At 39.2% G+C, this 22,297-nt stretch overlaps 1 protein-coding gene across 1 annotated transcript in view; it reads left to right on the forward strand.

The window, feature by feature from the left end:
- The window catches only part of IMPG2 (interphotoreceptor matrix proteoglycan 2), a 117,526-nt gene that overhangs the window by 67,285 nt on the left and 27,944 nt on the right, over window positions 1-22,297 (forward strand). Inside the window, exons 6-12 of the mRNA XM_054973940.1 lie at window positions 1,302-1,351; window positions 2,678-2,763; window positions 5,252-5,413; window positions 10,520-10,578; window positions 11,721-11,738; window positions 12,880-13,124; window positions 15,371-15,435. Coding sequence (XP_054829915.1) covers window positions 1,302-1,351; window positions 2,678-2,763; window positions 5,252-5,413; window positions 10,520-10,578; window positions 11,721-11,738; window positions 12,880-13,124; window positions 15,371-15,435 — 685 coding nt within the window. The remainder of the gene's footprint in view (window positions 1-1,301; window positions 1,352-2,677; window positions 2,764-5,251; window positions 5,414-10,519; window positions 10,579-11,720; window positions 11,739-12,879; window positions 13,125-15,370; window positions 15,436-22,297) is intronic.

Below are 22,297 nucleotides of genomic sequence, written 5' to 3' on the forward strand. Positions count from 1 at the left end.
CTGCTAAAGTTTTTGTCATGTAATGTGCAGTTTATTCATAAAAATTGCTCCTGTAGAATTTTTGGGACTCAAGTAAACAACTCTCAACGGGAAGGCAGGCTGATCTTTAATTAATCAGTATTTCAAATTACTCAGTACTTCAGGAACTTCATTTCTGCTATATAGCTTTACTAGGTGTTATAAAACAAAGAAAACATTAAGAATAAAACTAGTAATATATTAAGAACAAATCAGTCCATGTAACAAAAGTGTAAAGATTCTGATTCATATTTCAGCAGAAATACAAGAAAAAAATTAGTTTTTCAAATTTTGTATCATTCTTCGTTTCAGTGATACAGAGTTACTATAAATATTGCTGTCAAGATTAATAATATGTAATATATTACAGACCTGTACAAATGACCAGTCTGTGCATTCACTGACTGTGTGGGGAAAGGGAGCAGGCACAAATGCATTGGCCCCACCCCACAGCCCCCACCTCCACATGATCACTACACAGTGCAAAGTGCAGAGGAATTGTCTGTGCATGCACTCCCTGTCTGTGCATGTCATTTGTGATTCTGCTTTCCAAACATTGCTGATCACTGGGAGGGAGCACATGCACAGACACTTCCTCCATTCATTCTCATGCAGATGACGCAGTGATTGCATGGAGCCATGGGACAGGGCTAGCGTGCTTGTCCCTGCCCTCCCTCCATGCAAGTGCAGTCTGTACAGAGCGAATGTCTTGCTGACAAGACGTTTGCTCTTTCATGAACTGAGAAAGAAAAAAGAACTTCATTCATTGTATTAGGTGAGGTGTATTACTTCCTCCATTTACCACCTCCTAAGGTCTCCAGTTTTGTAGAGCAAAACAAATCATATTCCATCGAGGTTAGTATTAATCTGTTGAAGCAAAACCAAAAATGATTTATTGAAGCAAAAGATGTCATAGGCTGGAGCCAATTTCATCAGATACATAAAATGAAACCATCACTTATTTGCCCGCCTTGGCCCTCACCATGGCATGGTAGCAGATGTGAGGCCACGAAGGAAAAGTAGCAGCAGCCACATGTTCTTGCCAGCTTGTCCTTAGTGATATGGAGAGGCTTGTACCTCTCATATTTTAAAGAGGTTCACTGAAGTCCTCCAAAATCTGGAGTTTGCTGTTCATGCAAGTTATATTCTAAAGACTCTATTCAGCAAATATTCTCTGTGGTAAATGGCCCCCAATTTTCACTTGGTAAGATCAAGCTTTTTTTTTTTTTTTTTGAAAGAAAGACTTTAGCTTTAGTTTTACAGTCGATCTTTTTATTTTTCAGTTTTGGATTGTCAACGCCTTCTCCACTTGGTGTTGCTACGACTTTGAGAGGTATGTTCCCTATTCAGAAAACTGCTGAGGAGGCAGTCTTCAGGGATATTCATGTGAATGGGTCATGACTAGAGATGGGCACAAACAGCAATACAAACTAAAAAAACCCACAAACAGCCCAATCTGCTGTTCGCAAACAAGCTGTTCGTGAGGCCACATTCTAAATGAACAGGTGGTTGTTACAAGCCTCGTTTGTTGCTGTTCGTCAAGCCAGACAGTCTGGCACCTGCAATCAATTCCCTTAACAATGTAGGCAGGGATTGTCTGAACTCTGTCTGAACTGCTGTTGCCCTGGAAACCCCAATCTAAGCCCAATTTAGCTTGATAGGTAGGTCTTCCTTCCATGTGTGGACTGGAGCTCCAAATTTGTTACAAGAGGAAAAGACCAGCGGGGAGGGGGGCTCCCAACTATGGCTTTCAGGGAGAGACAGCTGCTGTTAGAGAGACAGGGTGAGTGTATTGGAGCTTGAATTTTCTTCATGTGTGGTGGGATAGGGATCTACCCCTTCAGGTTCCAGGGCTGCTGCCAGGCTCTGGGGCCAAACTATTATTTATTATTGGTACATTTCCTGCTGCCTGATCAGGTAGGGTTTCTGGGAGTTGTGTGGTAGGGATCTACCCCTTCAAATTCCAGGGCTGCTGCCAGGCTCTGGGGCCAAGTTATTATTTATTATTGGTACATTTCCTGCTGCCTGCTCAGGTCAGGTTTCTGGGAGTGGTGCAGTAGGGATTTTGATGGCTGGAGGAGAGCCTGCTGGCCCCCACAAATAACGAACAACGAACATGTTCGTGAACAGGATCATGTTTGTCAATGTTTGTTGTTCGTGGATGGCAACAAACAATGAACACCATGTTCATCCCCCCCCCCCCCGTTTGTGCCCATGTCTAGTCATGACGATTTGAGGGCTCTCTTTTGCATGACATCTTCTGGTCTTCCCTCCAATCTTTTGCTTACTGGGGCAATAGAGACTGGCTCGATGCCATGATATTGAGGGGAGAGAACTTTCCTTGAGCTTTAGCTTCTTACTGAGCTTTAGCTTCTTACTGTATCACTCAATGTATTCCATTAAACAAATAAATATATCACAAAAGCCTAGTGTACCATTTTACGGAATAAGAAAGGACTGCCATATTAAAATCATGTTTATTAACAGTGGAAGAAGGTGTTTTGTTATAACAATTTGAAACAGCATATTTAGTCATGTCAATTTTGGTTACTTGGTGATGGGAAATAGATAATTTAATAATATGCTGCCATTAAGGCATGATTGAATTAGTTAAGGTATGTGCAAATCAATTCAAAATGCTACTTGTCTTCTTCCTAAGATGCAGCTGCCAAAGTTCCACCTCCTGATGAGGTTTCAGTTGAGACTCCTTCAGAAATGACTACTGACAAGACTGACTACACCGAAGTAAGCATATGAACACTTTCTTTGCATTTTGGGGGTGGGGAATTAGATTTATGTCCAGTGATGCCATCCCCTTTCCTCCCCTTAACCCCCCCTCCAAGTACTACAGGAGCAGGCACCTTTCCCAGAACCCACACCATCACCTCCATTACCAACTCAGGTACAGGTACTTCCACAGAGCCCCCGACTACTTTCCCCATTAAAGTGGTGATTACTCTGAGCCCCGGGTGACAACCCCTGGCCACACAGTTTACCTACCTTCTTTCTGCAGCAAGTGGCTTAACCTCAGCCAGGCCTATGGGAGGCCATCAGCAGCCCGGGAGAGGTAAATGCAAGTGGTAGGCTGCTGAGGGAGCCCCCAGAGAAGCTGCAGTGCAGCAGGGGCAAGCCTGACATAGGGCAGAGCAAACGCCCTACCTTGGCTGAGATGGGGTTGGAAGGGCCAAAAGCAGAGTCTATCCAGCCCTCCTACCAGATAGGCTGGGAGAAGGGCCACTCATGGGTGGGGATTTGAAGGAAACCCAAGGAGGTGGGAAAGGAGAACCCTTTAAAAATAGGTTCCTGTAAGAACCAAAGAGGAAGCACAGGGAGAGGTAGCTGATGTGTGCTATCACTTCCTGAATAGAAGATGGAACAAGGTGATGCAACTCCTTTCCCTGTCTATCCGAGGCCCAAGAATACCTGGATTTGACAGCTGGCAGGACAGCAGATAACTGGACTGGGGGATTAGCGAGGGAGGAGCCTCGGAATTTATGTTTCATTCGCTCTGTGCAAGTGACTACATTCAATGTATAGATGCAGGATCATGGCAACAGGCTTTGTTCCTGACCTCCATGCTTTGATCTCTCTTGTGCATAGATCCCATTTGTGTAAGCGTATAGGCTTTGCACACAATGTATAATCAATGCTCAGGGAATGGGGATAGAGGCTGCTTCCTGCCACATTAGTTGTACACTGTTTCAGTTGTCTGCACAAGATTTAGTGATTTGTTCCTTTTTAGACATGTTATAGTAGTGGTAATAATGCCTTCCCCCAGTTTCTGAGATATTTAAGAGAGCTTCAGAAAGCTACCTAAAACTAGTATAATCTTCAAACATCAACTGTGGTTTGTCCGATATTACAAAACGATGCATTTTGCTTGTTTGTTTGCTTCTAAATCCATCAGAGCTGGTACTTTGGGAAATCTTGGCGCCTGTTTAGATTCATCTGTTTTTGTTTGTGAATTGGTAGTGTTTCATGAACTCATAAGTTTTGAAGGTAGTTGAAAGTGATCTAATCCTGCCACCTCCAATGTGGCGAAATCCTTCTTACCGGACAGCAATAATAAGATTAGCCAATGTTTAGGCTGCAATATGTTACAGACTGAAAATGGAAGTCAGACCCATTTGAAGGTCCCTATCATTCATATATATATATATATATGTATATGTATATACATATATGTATATGTATATATATACATGTATGTATGTATGTATGTATGTATGTATGTATGTATGTATGTATGTATGTATGTATGTATGTATGTGTGAGTGTTTTTCAGTTTGGGTACCTATGGATTAAATGGTATTTGAGAATTACAAAATACTTCCTGTTTTCAGTAGCCAAGATGAGAACAAATGCTCCTGTGTACAGAGTATTTCAGTTAAGTGTTTATTGCCAAGCTTTCCACTTTTTTTGAAAATGCATCTGTAAATTATTGCTGAAAAGAAAAATACACAAGAAAAACAGCAAAACCTTTAAAATGCTTTGAGATTTATGTGATATCTCACATACTTCATTGTTTTACTTCTGCCAAATTATTCTGACATTTTCAAGAATCTCATAACTTCAGTTGTCCTTGTGCAGATTCAAAGTTTGATCTTTCAGATCTTTCAATGCAACAACCGGGGAGGGGTGGGGTTAAAATGAATACCAATGTAAATATAGCACTTTTTGAGATACATTGATATAAACTAAATATGTTGGCTAAAAGAGTATTGTCTTTATTACAAACTAGTTAGACCTATGAAATATCATGGTTGAACTGAGGTCACATTCCAGCCCTTCCTTTGACCATTATTATTATCCTTTCCCTACATACCCACCTACTTTGATTCAGCCCTCCCTTCTCACCTACTCAGTATTTCCGTTCCCAGTATGCCTCCCCAACTACTCAGCAATTATCTCTGTTCCCCAATATTTCTCTCATGTTTCCAAGAAGTTTAAAGCCTGTTTGACTGCATTTATCAGACAAGATATATCACAGGAGACACACTCAATTCTCTTACATAATTACTGTATGCCCTTAGCTGTGGAGCTATGGAAATGGATTTAGAATAAATATCAAACTTATTTGAATACAATCTGCTTTTCAAATTCAAGGCCTGCTTGCGCAGATATTGGAATGCTGTTGGAGGAGATATGAATAAGTGAGTGCAGAAATTGTACTAATGAGGGGAAGGATTTTTTAAAACCTTCATTCACTCAACATTTTCTTTTGTTCCTTCAGTTCAATAATGAAATAAAGAAAGATGATGAGAAACTGGTGAAACCAGCCCATGAACAGGTGGTTGATTTCAGCATTCTTCTTCCTGAAGAGACGTACAGCATAGAACTCAGTGACCCCTTCACCCAAGAGTTCCAGCAGCTCTCACAGCAATTTATTTCTGAAGTAATTGCCTTACCTGTCCATTTTTCCTATGCACCTGAAATGTTAATGATGAGAGAGTAGATTTTTATCTTCTTTAATGGAATTTTCTGAGGCTAATGGCTATGTGCCTTAATGTCCACCAGTGTTGTTGTTTCTGTACTTTGTCACTGTTTTCTACCAAACTATTCCTTATGAGGGCTATGTAGCACCCATCCATAGCAGCATCTCATTGGTAACATTTAATTAAAGAAGGCATAATATGACATCATTGTCACCCCACCCCACAGAAAGCTGCAGCTAATGAAGTGGAGTGATGGCAAAAAAACCCCTGTGAACATGACTGTGATGCTTCATGTGTCTTCTTTAACTAAAATTATTGGGGATACACAGGAAGAAAACAGCCGCAGATTCATTGTACTGTAGTCTATGGGTCTAAAGGGGTGCTTTTAGATTTTTCATTCCCGTGTCAAGATCCTCTATTAAGCACCCTTATCCCTACAAGCCCTTGTGCTGAACTCTGCTGATACAAACAGCATGCAGGTGATCTAACTACTCTGTCGTACCAAATGCCAGCAAAAAACTGTGGGATAACACATTATATTCACCACTTCTTTTACTTTTAAAAAATTTAAAAAGTAAAATAGACTCTATATGGTTTACCCAGATTCCTTGGCAGATGCTTCAGTTTTTGGAATAACAAATGTTTGTACTTGACTACATGCCATCCCAGTAAGAGGCTAACTCCCCTACACACCTCCCAGAATTTTGTCACTCATTTACACCTTCATCCTGTGAAGGAAGTTAGATGAGGTAAGGTATTTATTTCACTCTGCAATCCTTTCTTGGAAACAAACCATACACAGAGCTAGGAATTTGTAATTAGCTCCCCAGATGTTTGTGCGTGTGTGTGTGGTGGCACTGGGGAAGAGGGAATTTAACTCTTCCCTTCCATTTTATTCCCTCAAATTGGAATAGCCCATCTAGGTAGCTTTAAGCCCAGGAGGGGGCTTATCTTGCTTTTATTTTTCCCCCCCATAAAGTTTAAAGAAGACTGGGGCGGGGGGGCGGGGAGTGTATAGGAAGGGAAAAGGAATGGCAGGAAAGTTAAATCCCCACTTCTATAGTGCACATCCACAATCCATTATCATTCCACAAATGGTTGCTTTTTGAAGTTAAATATATATCTGGGGATCCATTAGCAGATTCTCAGCACTTATGCTTTGACTCCTGCCATTGGAAGAAAGCAGGCCCTTGGGAAATACTAGGTCTGCAAATCTCCCTCATTTCCCTCTGACAGAATCTATGCCCAAAGATACAGGAGTATTTGTAGTGGCCTTTTGTTGTTGTGGTACATATAAACCTTCCTTGTCTCCTCGCCATTTTTGCCTATTCTCATTAATTTATATCTGTTGACTTTGTGAACTGCTTAAGAGATGGACAATTGGGGGGGGGGGATCTGGTCCATTTCATAAAATCTCAACATCAGCTCCCCAGACCTGGCTGAATGAATAAACTATATAAGATTCTATCACTGTGAATGCCACTTTCCAGCTAAAATTTAGCCTAAGCTTACCTAGCCAGTTGGCAATGGTGAGATGCGCTCTCTATATGTATCCCTGACTAAGGGTGCTCTTTAACCACCTTTGCCTTAATTACTTGTGAGATCTAAAACATAAATTATTAGTAACAATCATAATAATTTCTCCAACTCACCTGGATCCTGCCTTGGCAAACACCATTGAATACATTATACTGGATTGTCTCCTGCCAGATTGACCCATATGGGGAATAGATATATTTTATCCTGCAGCCAAGGAGATCCACTGTAATTCTTATATGTGGCCAAATTAGGCCAGACGTCTTAATTTTCCAGCATAAATGTCCAAGTAACAGTCCCATACTATAAGTGGAAGAAATGTCTGATCGGACAAGGGCCACTTGGCACGGTGAGGTCACTTTTATCCTTTGCCTAGTTCTGTCTGTGCTTGGACAGACACCCTTTGCAGTTAGAATTTTTTGAACGGTTTTGATTCTGGGCAGAGTAAGCTTAAAGTGAAGGTTGTTGTTATGAAGTGGCAAATATCAAAATGAACCACCAGGTTGCTTTCTTGCTCCGTGGTGAACAGAAATATGCATTGCTTTTCTCCTTCTGAGTGAACCATGTTGTTTGAATAATAAGGCTTAGATTAACAAATGTTTCAGACTCCACAGTGACATTCTGCTCCTTCCTAGCCCATGGCTTGATGCAATGGATTTTTACACTTCTCTAGAACCAATCATATTTTAAAAACTGTTTTGGTAAGGACCATGTGGTAAAAAAAAATATAGTATTTTATGTTCTATAGATATAAAACAAATAAAAATGCTATTAGGAGACCCAACTGCTGCATCATCTTACTATTTTGATTTAATATTTCTGCCCTGTGTATAGAATAATAATAACTGTGCTTATATACCGCTCTTCTAGACAAATTAGTTCCCCACTCAAAGTGGTGAATAAGGTAGTGCTTTTATTATCCCCACAATACAGCTGCAGAGCTGGGGCTGAGAGGAGTGGTTTCCCAAAGGCCACCTACTGAGGTCATGGTAGAAGTGGGGTTCAAACCAGCAGAGTGCTGAATTTGCTGCTAAACCACTTAAACACTGTGCTATAAATTCTAAAATCCTGCCCTAATGTATCCTTTCATTAGAATTGCCAGGTGGGTTGGGGACAGGGAAGTGGGGGGCGGGGTCAAGCTATTCATAACAATGTTGGCATGCCACACTGCCACTTCAGGATAGAATTCAGAACTGATGTAGGGTAGCTCTAGGAATCATTGGAAGCTCTATGGTAAAACTCTATGGTTTTTACCCAGAAACGACATTGCAAAATAGCTGATGTTGCTGTTTTTTTAAAAAAAATGCCACTACCTCTTAGAGCAGCAGCAGGCAAACAAGGCTGTCAGCAGGAGGCCTGTCAAAGCAAGAGGCCTAGCAGGCCTACTTAATGAAGGCCTTACAGAACTGAGCAAAATATTTGCAGTGAACAGATACGGATGAGCAAAGGATACAATAACCTTGTTTAAGTTTGGGTCATCTGCTGTTTAGTTGTGTATCTAGCATGCATAGCAATCTACTGAGGGGCTGCTATGGAAATTAACACTGGCAAATAATTTACAGACATAAAACTGGGTGTGTAGTTCCTTCTCAAAGCATATTGGAATCCCCTTAGAGTTCTAAGGTTGCAGGTCTATGCACCTTACCTGTACAAAGCCTTTTTTAGGGGGGGGGGAGTACGTAGGATTGTCAGGAGCTGTAAAAGATACAGCTCCTTTACTACTAAAACATGATGCCACCTCAGCAAATTTTCCTTCCAAGTTTCATATAACATACATTCTTTTAAACAAAGAATGCATTTAAAAAGTTTAAACAGCGCTACATGAATTTGTTCATTTTTTCTCTCAGTGTAGTCTAAACCAATGGTATTCACTTAGTGGCTTGCTGAGAGTCACATTCACAACTGCTATAAACCCAAAGAACTACATGATTATTTTATGCCCTGTGTGTCACCCCACCAAACATATAGAATAATTTAAGTAATAGCTGTTAAATATGTGACTGTAACTTTTGCTGCATCCACATGATTTTCTGGACCCTTTACTTCCATCCCCAGCATGGGGCCTGCAGCTCACCCTTCCTCAAGTCTATCCGGCAGTTTTAAGGAGTGAACCACATCCCAGCCACAAGTCCTACTGGGCAATGGCCTGACTCACTTTGCTGCAACATGGGGCAAATGTTACAGCGGGGAATGGTGCTTATATCGAAGAACCACATGTGGCTCCTGAACCACTGAGTGGGTATCACTGGTCTAAATATATTATCTGGAAATTGAAAATTTTTCAATAAGAACCTTTGCTGACAATAAAATATCATAGGTTTTATTCTTAGTGGGTTGGATCCAGCTCAAGAATTGTGTGTGAGGACTACACAAGGATCATTTGTGTTCCTGGCTCTCCCCAGCAACCATTTCCAGTCCCAGGAATGTGTATTCCTGAGGTTGTGGGGTCTGCATAGACTAATTACTATGAGGGTTGGGAGGCTGCATTAGGGAGGGAAAAGAGCAATATCACGTACTATTTCTTCTATCAATGGAGCTCCACTTGTGCAAGAGGTAGAAGGAGGATTTTACCCTCTTTCTCCTCCCCACTACAGCCTTCCAACATGTGTGACTATTATTCCACATGGACTATGGTCACCAACACTAGGTTGGGAAATGCCTGAACATTTGGGAGTAGAGCCTGGGAACAGCGGAATTTGGGAAGAGGAAGGGCCTCAGCAGGGTATAATGTCATACAGTCCACACTCCAAAGCAGCCATTTTCTCCCAAGGAGCTGATCTATGTAATCTGCAGTTGTAATTCTGGAAGACCTCTAGGCCCCACCTCGAGGTTGGCAACCCTGCCTGTTAACCTGAGAATAAACTTGTCTGGGATTGGAAATGGCTCCTGGGGAGACAGGAAAGCCAGGAAGACTGATGATCACCAGTGCCTTTTGTAAACAGATTACAGGAGACAACCCAGTCTTAAACTCATGCTAGGGCCTAATCCAGCACTGCCAGTTGGATATCACTTTGCCATTTAATAGATAAGGAACCGTCTATCGACAGTTTTCTGAACTAACTAAACAAATGAGAACAGCCCTAGAGAGGGAAGTACACCTAGCAAAAAGATTAATGAAAGGTGGGACAGAAGGGAAAGTCACCCTTGCCACTTGGTCACTTTTCAAAATTTGCTGCTCATGTACTGGAGTAATGAATGTATTGTGGTGACTCAGTCTTTAAACTAGTAAAATAAATTTAAGACATTTTTTAAAATTAAAAAATGAAATGCGCATGGGATAATTGTAATGTCATTGGTGCTCCTTATTATATTTATATTCTGCTCTTCCTATAACGACATCAGAGGGACCTTTTAGCCTTACACCCTGTAAGTTAGACTGAGAGCAACATGTCTAAGCCACAAAGTGAACTATCCCATGCTGGAAGGCATCCAAAACCTGTATAACAAATGAACAAATTCTGAAGATTTATTACAGAGACCACCTGAAAAGGGAAAGGATCTATCATCTTCATCTCTATTTTTTTAAATAGATTCAAAATTCATATGAAGGACTTCCTGGATACAAGAACATCCATGTAACTGAATTCAGGTATGAAGTTCTTTCAGCTCATAAGAATATACATTTTTGTTTTGCTAAGTATTATCAAAGCTTCCCATTCGTATCACCCTACTGAATCAAGATAGATAAATTTGATAAGGTGTTGATGAATGGTTCTCAGGATCACACTGTTGTAACAGTGATGAATATAACTGTCATTATTCTACTTAGGGTTGCCAACCTCTAGGTGGGGTATGGAGTTCCCCTGGAATTACAACTGATCTCCAGACTACAGGGATCAGTTCCCCAGGAGGAAGTGGCAGCTTCAGAAGGTAGACTCTGTGGTGTACCATAGATTCCAGGTGAAATCCCTCCCCAAATTCTCCCCTCCACAGGCATCACCCCAAATCTCCAGCGATTCTAAGGGCCATGTCATGTTTGTTTTTGAAACTGAAAAAATTGATATTTCATTCAAAACACATTCAATGATATTTAATTCAAAATATTCAATTTTTAAAACAGAGTTTTTCAGTTTTTGAAAAAGAGATTAGCCTCTCTACAAATTGGTTCACTTTTCATTACAGTAATATAGGCTCCTTAAACAGATTCCTAGATGTTTGCATAGGTCACAATCAAGCGCAGAGCTAAATACACTTAAACCCATAAAAATTATTGAATAATAATAACCATAGCATAAAACACAAGCAAGATTAAATTCCCTGTGCATCAGGTTCATGCTGTATGTAGTAAAAATTATGACCATTTATCATGCTGTGTTACATTACTGGTAAAGGACAATATTCTTTTAACTTATAGCAAAATGGGTCAATCTCTCCACTCTTTGTTAGTCCAAGGTCACATGAGCATTGTGGTTGACTGGGAATTTGAAGCTACATTTCCCCAGTAAACATCTAACATTCTTTTCACAATAGCAAACTGGGAACAATGCATAATTGTGGCTTCATAGAAACTGATAAATAGGTGGTACTAAATATACCGGGATCCATGTGTGTCCCAGCACAAAAGTTGTAAACTAAAATGATGATTAGTTGTGGGGAAATGCTTTATAAATATCTTGATTTGAACTTAGCTTGTTAATTTTGGTAGAGACGAAGTATAAAACTTAAATGGGAAGCACTTTTTCTCATTTCATTTTAACTTTTCTTATCCCTCCCCATACCTTTAACATTCAGGTCTCCTGAGGATGACAGGTAAAGGAAACTTAATTTTTTAAGTTTTAGAACCAATCTAGAGCAGCAAAGTATTGTCTGAAAGCTGTTAGAGTAACAGTGCAATCCTAAGAGGAGTTACACCATTCTAAGTCCATTGATTTCCATTGACTGGAGTAAATCTTCTTAGGATTGCACTGTAAATGCACTCCAACCAAAGTTTGGTCAGAAGTTGCTTCTGGATTTTGGGTATAGAATCAGATGTTCCCCCAGAGCTCTAAAGCATCAGCTAGGTGGTCAAAAGTGTATAAGGCTTACTCTATGACATCACAGGCTGTGACAGCAGAACAGATGTGCCAATTGCAGTCAGATGGCATGACATCTCTGCATCTCTGACTGACTTGTTTACAAGTCATTGAAAGCCTTATTGAAGTGAACTGAAATAGCTGACCAATATTTATTGGCTTTAAAGACTGTTGGCAAAAGCGTGAGCAAGATTAGTAGGGAACAGCACATCATATAGTGGCAAAGGGCAGACAGTTTGATAACACTAATGAACCACTGTCCTGATGGGACCTCTCTGCCATTGTTGGCTATTATAAAATTATTGTAATATTTCTAAAATGATGTCCACAAGTATAAAAATTGTCACTAGCTATACACTGACAAAGTAAAGTAACTGTCCTTGTTATAATGAATCTAATTGAAAATCAGAAAAAAGTTTATTTAATTTAAACATGATTGTACTTTTCAGATATTTAATACTCTACCATGGGAAAGACAAACTATGTTTAATATAAATGTGTCCATTATACAGCTACAGCAACTCAGTCAAGTTGAACTTAGCTTGAAATGGGAGCAAGGCCTACCACCTGCTCAGCCCCAGTCTTTTCTTACGGAGTAAAGGACCTTGGGGAGGGTAATTCCCAGGCAAGATTCAGAGCTTCTCTTACCTGTCAGTATCTTTAACAACCATTATTTTCCTTTCCCATGTTACTCCCACCAAGTAGATACACATTCAGAATGCCATTACATATTGCTAATAGGGACATGTTTCTATATAATATTCTAGCAAAAATGCTACCCTTAATCTGTTGTTAAGAGCCCAATACTGCTTTTGAAATAATAATAGCAGGGGTATTGTATGTGCCTCTGTCTGATAACTCTCTTGCACCCTTTCCAGTGGTGTGGAAGTTCTATACTCTGTGTTTTTTGATGGGGAAGCCATCAGCAATGCTACCTGGGACCTGATTAACCTTCAATCCAACAAAGTGGAAGACAACGCCTTTATGGAAATTGAGGATAACCCAACTGTTGTTTACACTGTCAGTGACTTCAGACATTATATTGCTGAAATCCTTCATAAGAACTCTTTACTGGATAATGCCTCACTGATCTTGGATCCTGACTCTCTCCAGCTCATCAGTGGTATGTATTACATAAGAAATCTAGCATTGATCAGTTAACTTACCAGTATTTACTCTTAGAACACATTAAGATACTAGCACCTCCCCCCCTCCCAAGTGAACTGACTGATATATGGCGGGCTTTCTCATTAAGTCCTAATTAAAATAAAGCCAAAGCCAGCTTTTGTGTCTCTAGACCTGACCTCATCTGCTTGTGTTTATAATCAATGGGGCTTTGCCTTCATTGTATGCGGGGGTGGGGGGAGTTGACTTGCCAATTGCTCCAATACAAATTGAACAAAGTAAATATAGAATGCAAGCAAAGAGACTCATCCAGCAATGCTTTATGGCATTCTGAATAACTTTGGGTTGCACAGCTCATAGGATTGCCAACTCTGGGTTGGGACATTCCAGAAAATTTGGTGGTAGAGCATGAGGAGGGCAGGGTTTGGGGAGGGCAGGGACCTTAGGAGGGAAGAATGATGTAGAGTCTACCCTCCAAAGCAGCAGTTTTCTTTAGGGGAACTGATACTTGTAGTGTGGTGATCAGTTGTAATTTTGGGAGCTCTCACAGACCCATCTGGAGGTTGGCTTCCCAGCACTCCAACATCCAATCACATGAGATCTTGGGGCAAATCCTCATAATGCCTCCAGTCCTCATAATGATGTTGGTTAGAGGCAGGCACGAACCAAAATACAAACCAAAGTTCATCATGAACCAGGCCAGTTCGTGGTTTGCGAACCGGCAGTTCGTGGGAGCTCATTTCTCATGAACCGCGACAAATTTTAGCCCAGTTCATTTGTGTTAGTTCTAGGGTTGGCAGTCCATGACAGATAGATCCCCACATCCCTCACAGCAAGTACTCCAGGGTCTTGATTGAAAAGGTTTTATTATAGAGATCCATTAAATTCACAGGTCCTTCAAAGATGCATAGGAATTGGCAGGAATGAGAATACAAGCTAAGGGACGTTGATATACGGATTAGGATTCCCCCCTCCCCTGGGACAGTTATCAAAACAGCATGAAAATCCCAGTTCTCATGAGAAACACAATAGCTTTGTCTGGCCAAAGAAAACCAGAAGATTACAAGGAATTCGACTCCCTCTGTCCCTTGCGAAGAGTTACACTTTAGTACAAGGTCAGGAAGCAGACTTCAGAGATAACAGTCTCAACATTATTGCTTTCATTTTTAGGCAAGCTCGAGATGGCATGAATATAATGGTCACAGTACATGATCTTAATAGGAGAGCACATAGATATACAGTATGATCAAAACAATACAGGAAACAGAGAACATATGAATGGCATGGATGAATGGGATGCAGTCATGACAATTTGCTTCTTATTTCTGTTCGTTACCAATCACATCCTGGCACCGATCAATCAGTTTCCTAGGCAACGGGGGTGGGGGGTGGGAATAGGCCCTCTGTAAACCTTCTGCTGACCTGGAAGTGATGCTTTCATGCCCCGCACAAACTGGTTCTCAAACCAGGTCAAGTTCGTGGAAGTTTGTGGTTTGTGAAACACAACGAACCATGAACCACATGGTTCAGAATTTTCCCAGTTCATGCCCATCTCTAATGTTGGTTCTTACAATTTTGACAAAAGGTTCTAGAGCCTAAGGAGAAGGGTAGAGTCCCTTACCCTCTTGAGGTTGAGTGACTGCTTATGAGTGTGTGTGTCTGTTTATTATGCATGTGCACAATACTAGTGTTTTGGAGGCTTTTTGCTGGTTGTTGAAAAGTTATTGTATGTTGAATGCAGCGTTATGTATATTGGGGCAAATTTCTGAGTTAGTTTTGATTTTTTAATGGTTTATGATATGTTTTTAAATTCTATTGTTCTAAACCTCCTCAAGCTCCTGGCAAGACAGGATATAAATATTTAAATAAACCTTCTGGGGAAGGTACAATACTTGGAATCTTTGTTTTGTAAAAAAAACAAATTCTATGAGGAAGTAATGCGCACATAAATATGGCAACTAAATTCTGTGCGCATGTGCAACATGGAATACACAATGTTTATAGCGCACCCCACAACTGGGCCATAGATGAGGGTTGTATTGTGCACTCATATTCTAGTCTCCTCCAAATTCTACTATGTAGGAAATAATTCAAATGTATATATTTCTTCTAATATCTAATAAACACGAATTATCTTCACTGTATATGCATATTTATTGCACATAAGATTCCTTTATATACAATTAAATATTCATTAATCAACACAAACTTCATCGTTGTCTCCATTGTCACTTGGCTTCACAGTAAAGGAAGTAATTTCTTCTGCGACTGAAGAACCATCTCAAATGACTTCAAAGGCCACTGGTGAGGTAAGTATATTTCTGAATTATTATTTTGTTCTACCATTTCTTGGCCTTTCAGCTACTTATTAAATCAGCTAAATAATGCAAAAATATTTTTGTTGCTCTCTTGTAAAATTCAGAATATAATTATTCAGAATTATAATTATTTTATATGGACGACACTTATTTCTGGTAGCATTTCTTTCAGAAGTTTTGAATATTTTTGTGAGCCTACTGAGTAGGCTTCTTACCAGCAGAGAGTGATGGAAAATAGTTTGTTTTTGCAGAGTAGCTCTTCTGTCCTATTAGTATGTTATCCAAATGGTGTGTTCAAGAAAAATCAAAACTTGCCAACTTAATATTACAGTTCTTAGTGTAGTGTACCATTATGATAATTTTTGAATAATGTTAGGTATCATAGGAACATGTCTTAGCATTTAAATAAATGATGAAGTGCAATTCTTGGCAGCCATATTCAAATGCTCCTAACATTTCTATAGAAAAAACACTCCTAGTATTTCTATAGAAAAGCAATTGTTCTAGTCTTTTGTTACTTGTAAAAGTTATTTGTTATTGCACAGCTGCACAGTTATTTGTTACTTGTGCAAGTTTTCTCTGCCATGCACTGTTATATTTTCACAGTTTTGTTCATTTTTAAAACATTCCTTTCATGAATTACTTTATTGGTTTTATCCTACAGTTAAGCTCAAGGTGGCTCACAAGGGTTTCCAGGTGATCCTTAAATATTTAGTTTAGTTTAGTTTATTCGATATTTAACCTGCCCTCTCCACAAACTCAGGGCGGGGTACAACAATCATAAAAGACAATCATAAAAGACCCATCATTATCCACAATAAAATTCACCAATTAAAATCAGTATATACCCAGAATCGTAAGATGGTCGCTTACACATTCCTGCCCCCCAACATACAAAGAAGGAGGAAAACGGACACATGATATGCTACCGGATGCATACGTGGGCAATTCACAATGACACTAAACATCCCCACACTTTACAGGAGACTGGAGGGAGGCTCAATGATGTTCTAATGCCGGCCTAAACCATATGCCTGGTGGAACATCTCTGTCTTGCAGGCCCACCAAAATGATGCAAGACAGGTGGGCCCAGGTGTCTTCAGAAAGAGAATTCCACCAGGTTGGGGCCAGGACCGAAAAGGCCCTGGCCCCAACCTGACCTTTAAAGATTTTGACCTTTAAAGGTCAAAATCAACATCTTGAATCGGATCTGGAATTCCATGAGAGGCCAGTGAAGCTGCTTTAAAATTAGTGTAATATGTGTCCTGAATGGAACGCCCATCAGGACACATGCAGCAGCATTCTGGACCGGCTGTAATCTCCAGATCAGACCCAAGGGAAGCCCTGCATAGAGCGAGTTACAATAATCCAGCCTGGAGGTGACTGTTGCATGGATCACTGTCGTTAGGTCCCGGGCTGAGAGATAGGGGGTGAGTTGCCTGGCTTGCCAAAGATGGAAGAAGGCAGTCCGGGCAACAGCCGCGACCTGGGCCTCCATAGATAGGGAGGAATCCAAAATTATGCCAAGACTCCTGACCGATGGAACGGGCACCAATGGATCCCCCACAAAGGCCAGGAGATGGATCCCCACATCAGACAGCCCACGGCCCAAGTACAGGACCTCCGTCTTCACATGGTTCATCTTCGCAGGGTTCAACATTTGATACTAGCATCAAATGGAGAGAAGGGGTAGGGTGGAAATGAGTCTTCCAAGTGCTTTGAACCTAATAATACGTTGCTAATGAACCAAATACATACAGAATGACGCTATTTTTATATGAAAAGCAGATACAAAAGGAGAGTTCTAAGTGGAGAAGAAGAGAGGGACAACTTAATATTTCTGCACTGGATCTTTTTCTCCTTCAAACTGCCCACCAGCTGCTTCCCTCAGCAGAACATATTTTGAGGGTCCATGTGTGTGTCAAATCAGATAGGAGAGGAAAGCAGTTTGGATAATAATGGTCTCTTCTCAAAGTTGCTTGTTTGTACAAAAGAGGCCACTGAGGCTTTGTTGCATATATTTCCAAGTAGTATGTTGTTCATCCTAAAATTGTACAGATTGATAGTAGGAGGCATTAAGGAGTTTCTATACCCAGAACTGAAGTAGCACATTCTACTTGTGGCCTTTGAGTCCCACCTCTTTCTTTGTCTGTCACATTCACATCCCTTCAACCACACTCTCCAATATAGTATTCTTTTTTTAAAAAAAAAATTATTGGATGGGTTCACATATATTTAAAAAACATTTTACTACAATATACCCCTTTTCTTGATATATGTTATCCCACCCTCCACCCCTTTTCCCTTATTGACTCCCAACAGCACTCTGACCCCTTTCCCCCTAATAACTAACTCTAGTCTAAGTTGCTTTTCCCCTATTGTTTAAGGCAAAGTTTTATCTTATATTTCTTAATCTCCCAGTAGTTATCAAGAGACCACAACTGATCTTTCACGTCCCATTTCTTTTCTAAATATTTTTTAAGTTTAGCCCAATCTTCCACAAATTCCCTTGAATTTCATTCTTTCAATTTCCTTGTTAATTTGTCCATTTCAGCCATGTGCAACAATTTCTGAATCCAATCTTGAATTTCCGGTAGCTCCTCCTGTCTCCAGTGTTGAGTGTACAGTAGTCTTGCAGCCACTGTCATGTAATAAACCAGGACTCTATCCTTAACATTATAGAGTTACCATTTCAATATAGATGGTTACAATTTAGGCAAATTAAAGATCTATTTGAAACTGATAAAAGGAAGAAAGGTTTTAGACAGGAGCATGGGGACTTAGAAGAACTTTTGTCAGGTGATGGCCTAAAAATTATCTCTAAGATATATAAACTTTTGTTGAAATGGTACACGGAGGATGAAACAGTTAAAGTTCAAATGGTAAAATGGGCAATGAATTTTAATAGAGGACAAAGGACACTTGGGAATATCTTTGGAGAAACACAATGAAAATATCGACAGCTACTAGTCTAAAAGAGAACGGCTATAAGATGATGTACAGATGGTATTTAATACCAAAAAAACTAGCAAATGCCAACAATCAAATGTCAAACAAATGCTGGAAATGTAAAAAACATGAAGGTTCAATGTATCATATGTGGTGGACTTGTGAAAAAGCTAAGCTATTTTGGTCTAAGATTTTTGCTGAAATGTCATCAATTTTGAAAAGTAATATAGCAAAAAGCCCAGAACTGTTATTATTGGGGTTAAATATGGAAAATGTTATTGTCTTTAATCCTAGGTTCGTTTTTGTCCCACTTCAACAGTTCTTTGTAGGTTATCCATTCTTCTCCTTTATATTCCAGACTTAGGTTCACAACTTCAGCTGGTACTATCCACAATGGTCTTTCTTCACCTAAAAACATCTTATATTTTTGCCATACCACAAAGAGATTCTTTCCAACATAATGATGAAGAAACATAGAGTCCATTTTGTATTTATTATACCACAAATATGCATGCCATCCAAACAGCTTATTATGTCCCTCTAGAGCCAATAATTTATGATTAGACAATTTTACCCATTCTCTCAGCCAAGTTAGGCATATTGCCTCATGATATATTCTCAAATTTGGTAATTGCAAGCCCCCCATTTCTTTGGCATCACATAGCACCTTCATTTTTATTCTTGGTTTCTTCCCTGCCCACACAAATTCTGCAATTTTTCGTTGCCATTTATCAAACTGCTTTTTGTCTTTTACGATTGGAATCGTTTGTAATAAAAACATCACTCTAGGTAGTACATTCATTTTAACTACTGAAATGCGACCTAACAGAGACAGATTTAGCTTATTCCATTTAATCATATCGTTTTCTATCTGAGCTCATAGTTTTTCGTAGTTGTTCTTAAACAAATCTATGTTCTTAACTGTTAACTCAATTCCTAGGTATTTCGTTTTCTGAACCACTTCGCAATTTGTTATTCTCATCAAGTCCTGTTGTTTCTCCTTTCTCATATTTTTACAAAGCAATTTGGACTTAGCTTTATTTATAAAAAATCCTGCCAGGTCTCCAAACTCCTTAATTTTTTCCAATAATATTGGTAATCTCTGAGTTGGTTCTTCTACTAAAAACATCACGTCGTCCGCAAAAGCTCTAAACTTATATGAGAAACCTTTGATCTTTATTCCTTTAATGTCTTCATCCTCTCTTATTTGCCTCAATAGGACTTCCAACACCATCACAAATAATAAGGGAGAAAGTGGGCATCCTTGTCTCGTACCTTTTATTACTTCGAATCTTGCTGTTACATCATTATTTAAACATAGTGTCACTCTTTGGTTCTTGTAAATAGCCTTCACTGCCTCTATGAAGTCTTTCCCCAAGTCCATCTTTTCCATTGTTACAAACATAAAGTCCCAATTTAAGTTGTCAAAGGCTTTTTCTGCATCCACAAAGAAAAAGCCTATCTCCTTATCAGGGTGCTTGTCATAATATTCCACGGCATCTAACACCACTCTCAAATTCTCTCTGATTTGTCTATTTGGTAAAAATCCGGCTTGCTCTTCTCCAATCCAGTTCATTAGTAGTTTCTTGAGCCTTTCTGCTAATATCTTGGTGAAAATTTTATAGTCATTATTTAATAAAGATATTGGCCTGTAGTTCTTTACATCCGTTAAATCTTGTGACTCCTTTGGTATCAATGAAATATTGGCTTCGTTCCAGGTGTCTGGAAAACCTTCTCTTTTCAAAATACGATTCATCAGCTTTCGTAGGGATTGCACTAGGTCCATTTTCATTATTTTATAAAACTTTGCTGATATTCCATCTGGACCCGGTGCTTTCCCCACTTTGGTTAACTCGATGGCATCCAAAATTTCCTGTTCCATAACTTGGCCATTTAAGGTCTCTTTCATTTCCTTTTTAATATTTGGTAATTTAGATTTTTCCAAGTATTCATTGATTTTCCCTTGTTCTATTGTTCTTTTCTGAAATAATTTGACATAATATTTATAAAAAGCTCTCTTTATGGCTTGATGGTCCATTAATTCTTTCCCATCTTCTATTATTTTATTAATTATTTTTTTCTCGTTCCTCTTTTTAAGTTGCCAAGCTAGATATTTCCCTGGCTTGTTTGCCTCTTCAAATGATTTCTGCTGTAATGTCCTCAGTTTGCATTCTAGTTCTTTATTAGCAAAAGTCTTTAACTGTTCTTGCAATAACTTAATTTCTTGAATTATTACTTTCTTACCTGGTCTTTTCTTTAACTCTTGCTCTTTTTTTGAAATTTTCTTCTGAATTTCTTTAAATTTCTCATCCCTTTTTTCCTTTTCCTTATTGTTCAATGTAATCAAAATTCCTCTCATTACTGCTTTATATGCATCCCACACCTTATGCATTTGTACCTCTTGGTCTACATTATATTGGAAGAAGAATTTCATTTCCTTTTGGATATATTCTACATTTTCTTGCTTCAGTAACAGATCTTTGTTTATTCTCCATCTTATTTTCCTGTGTCCACTTGAGGCCTTCCACATTACAGGGTTGTGATCTGAACTCACTCTTGGCATTAACTCAATTTTCTTTGTCATACCACTCAACTCCTTTGTTGTCCAAATCATATCAGTTCTCGAAAACGATTGATGTCTTGCCGAGTAAAATGTAAAATCTTTAACTTTAGGATTCCAACTTCTCCAAACATCCACCAGCTTTTCCTGTTCTATCAGTTCAAAAAACGATTTTGGTAACTTTCCCAATTTTTGCTTTGTCAGCTTAGTTTTCCTATCTACTTGCAGGTCCTCTACCCCATTAAAATCTCCCATCAACATTATTTGGTCATATGAATGTTGGTCTAAATTTTGTATAATCTCCTTGAAAAATTAATATTTTGCTCCATTTGGCACATATATTCCCAAAATCAAAGTCTTTTTAGAGTTCATCATTATTTCAACCGCCACATATCTTCCATTTGCATCTTTTAAAACTAATTTGGGATCCAATTGCTCCTTTATATATATCACAATTCCCCCTTTTCTTTTGTTGTGCAGTTGTCATAAACTCTTTCCCTAATTGGCCGTTTTTCAAAAAATTTGCCTCGTTGCTCTTTTATATGTGTTTCCTGCAAGCATATTATATTGCAATTTTGTTTCTTTAGCCAATGAAATATTACTTTACATTTTTGTGGAGAGTTCAATCCATTAACATTCCAAGATATTAATCTGTACTCCATCATGTTATTTTCTGTCTGTTCTGGGCAAGTCCTTGTCATTTTCTAATAAGAATAGATCCATCTCATGCTTTGCCTTAATAGTGATTCTCTTTGCCTGAAATTGGAATCTCAATCCTTCCGGGAGTTCCCACCTGTACCTTATGCTCTTCTCTCTCAACTTTTGCGTCAATTCTCTGTACTTCTTCCTTTCCTGTAGAATTCTTCTGGGAAGCTCTTTCATAATTCTCACTCTGTTCCCTTCTATTGACAGAGGATTTTCAAAATGCTTTTTCAGGATTTCCTCTTTCACTCTTCTTGTTATCAATTGAACAATAATATCTCTTGGTAGGTTCTTCTGTTGTGCATAGGTGGAATTGCCTCTGTATGCTAGATCCAAATTTGTTGCTATCTCTTCTGGTTGCATATTTAAAAATTCCGCCAGAATTTCTGTTATTAGCTCCTGTGGCATCTGTGTTGTAATCTCAGGCACGCCCCTAAATCTCAGCTGATTTTCCATGATCTTACATTCCATTACAGCCATCCATTCCTGCAGCACTCGATTTTCTTCTTTCAGGTTAGATGTCAGCTCTGTAGTTTTTTGTTCCATTTCTTGAACTGTCTGATTTGTTTTTTGCAGCTCTTTCTTAACTCCCTCTATATTCCTAGCCAGCTCTGTTATTTCTTTTTTTTAAATAAAATTTTT

This window comes from Eublepharis macularius, chromosome 3 (genome assembly GCF_028583425.1).
Source record: "Eublepharis macularius isolate TG4126 chromosome 3, MPM_Emac_v1.0, whole genome shotgun sequence".
Lineage (NCBI taxonomy): Eukaryota > Metazoa > Chordata > Lepidosauria > Squamata > Eublepharidae > Eublepharis > Eublepharis macularius.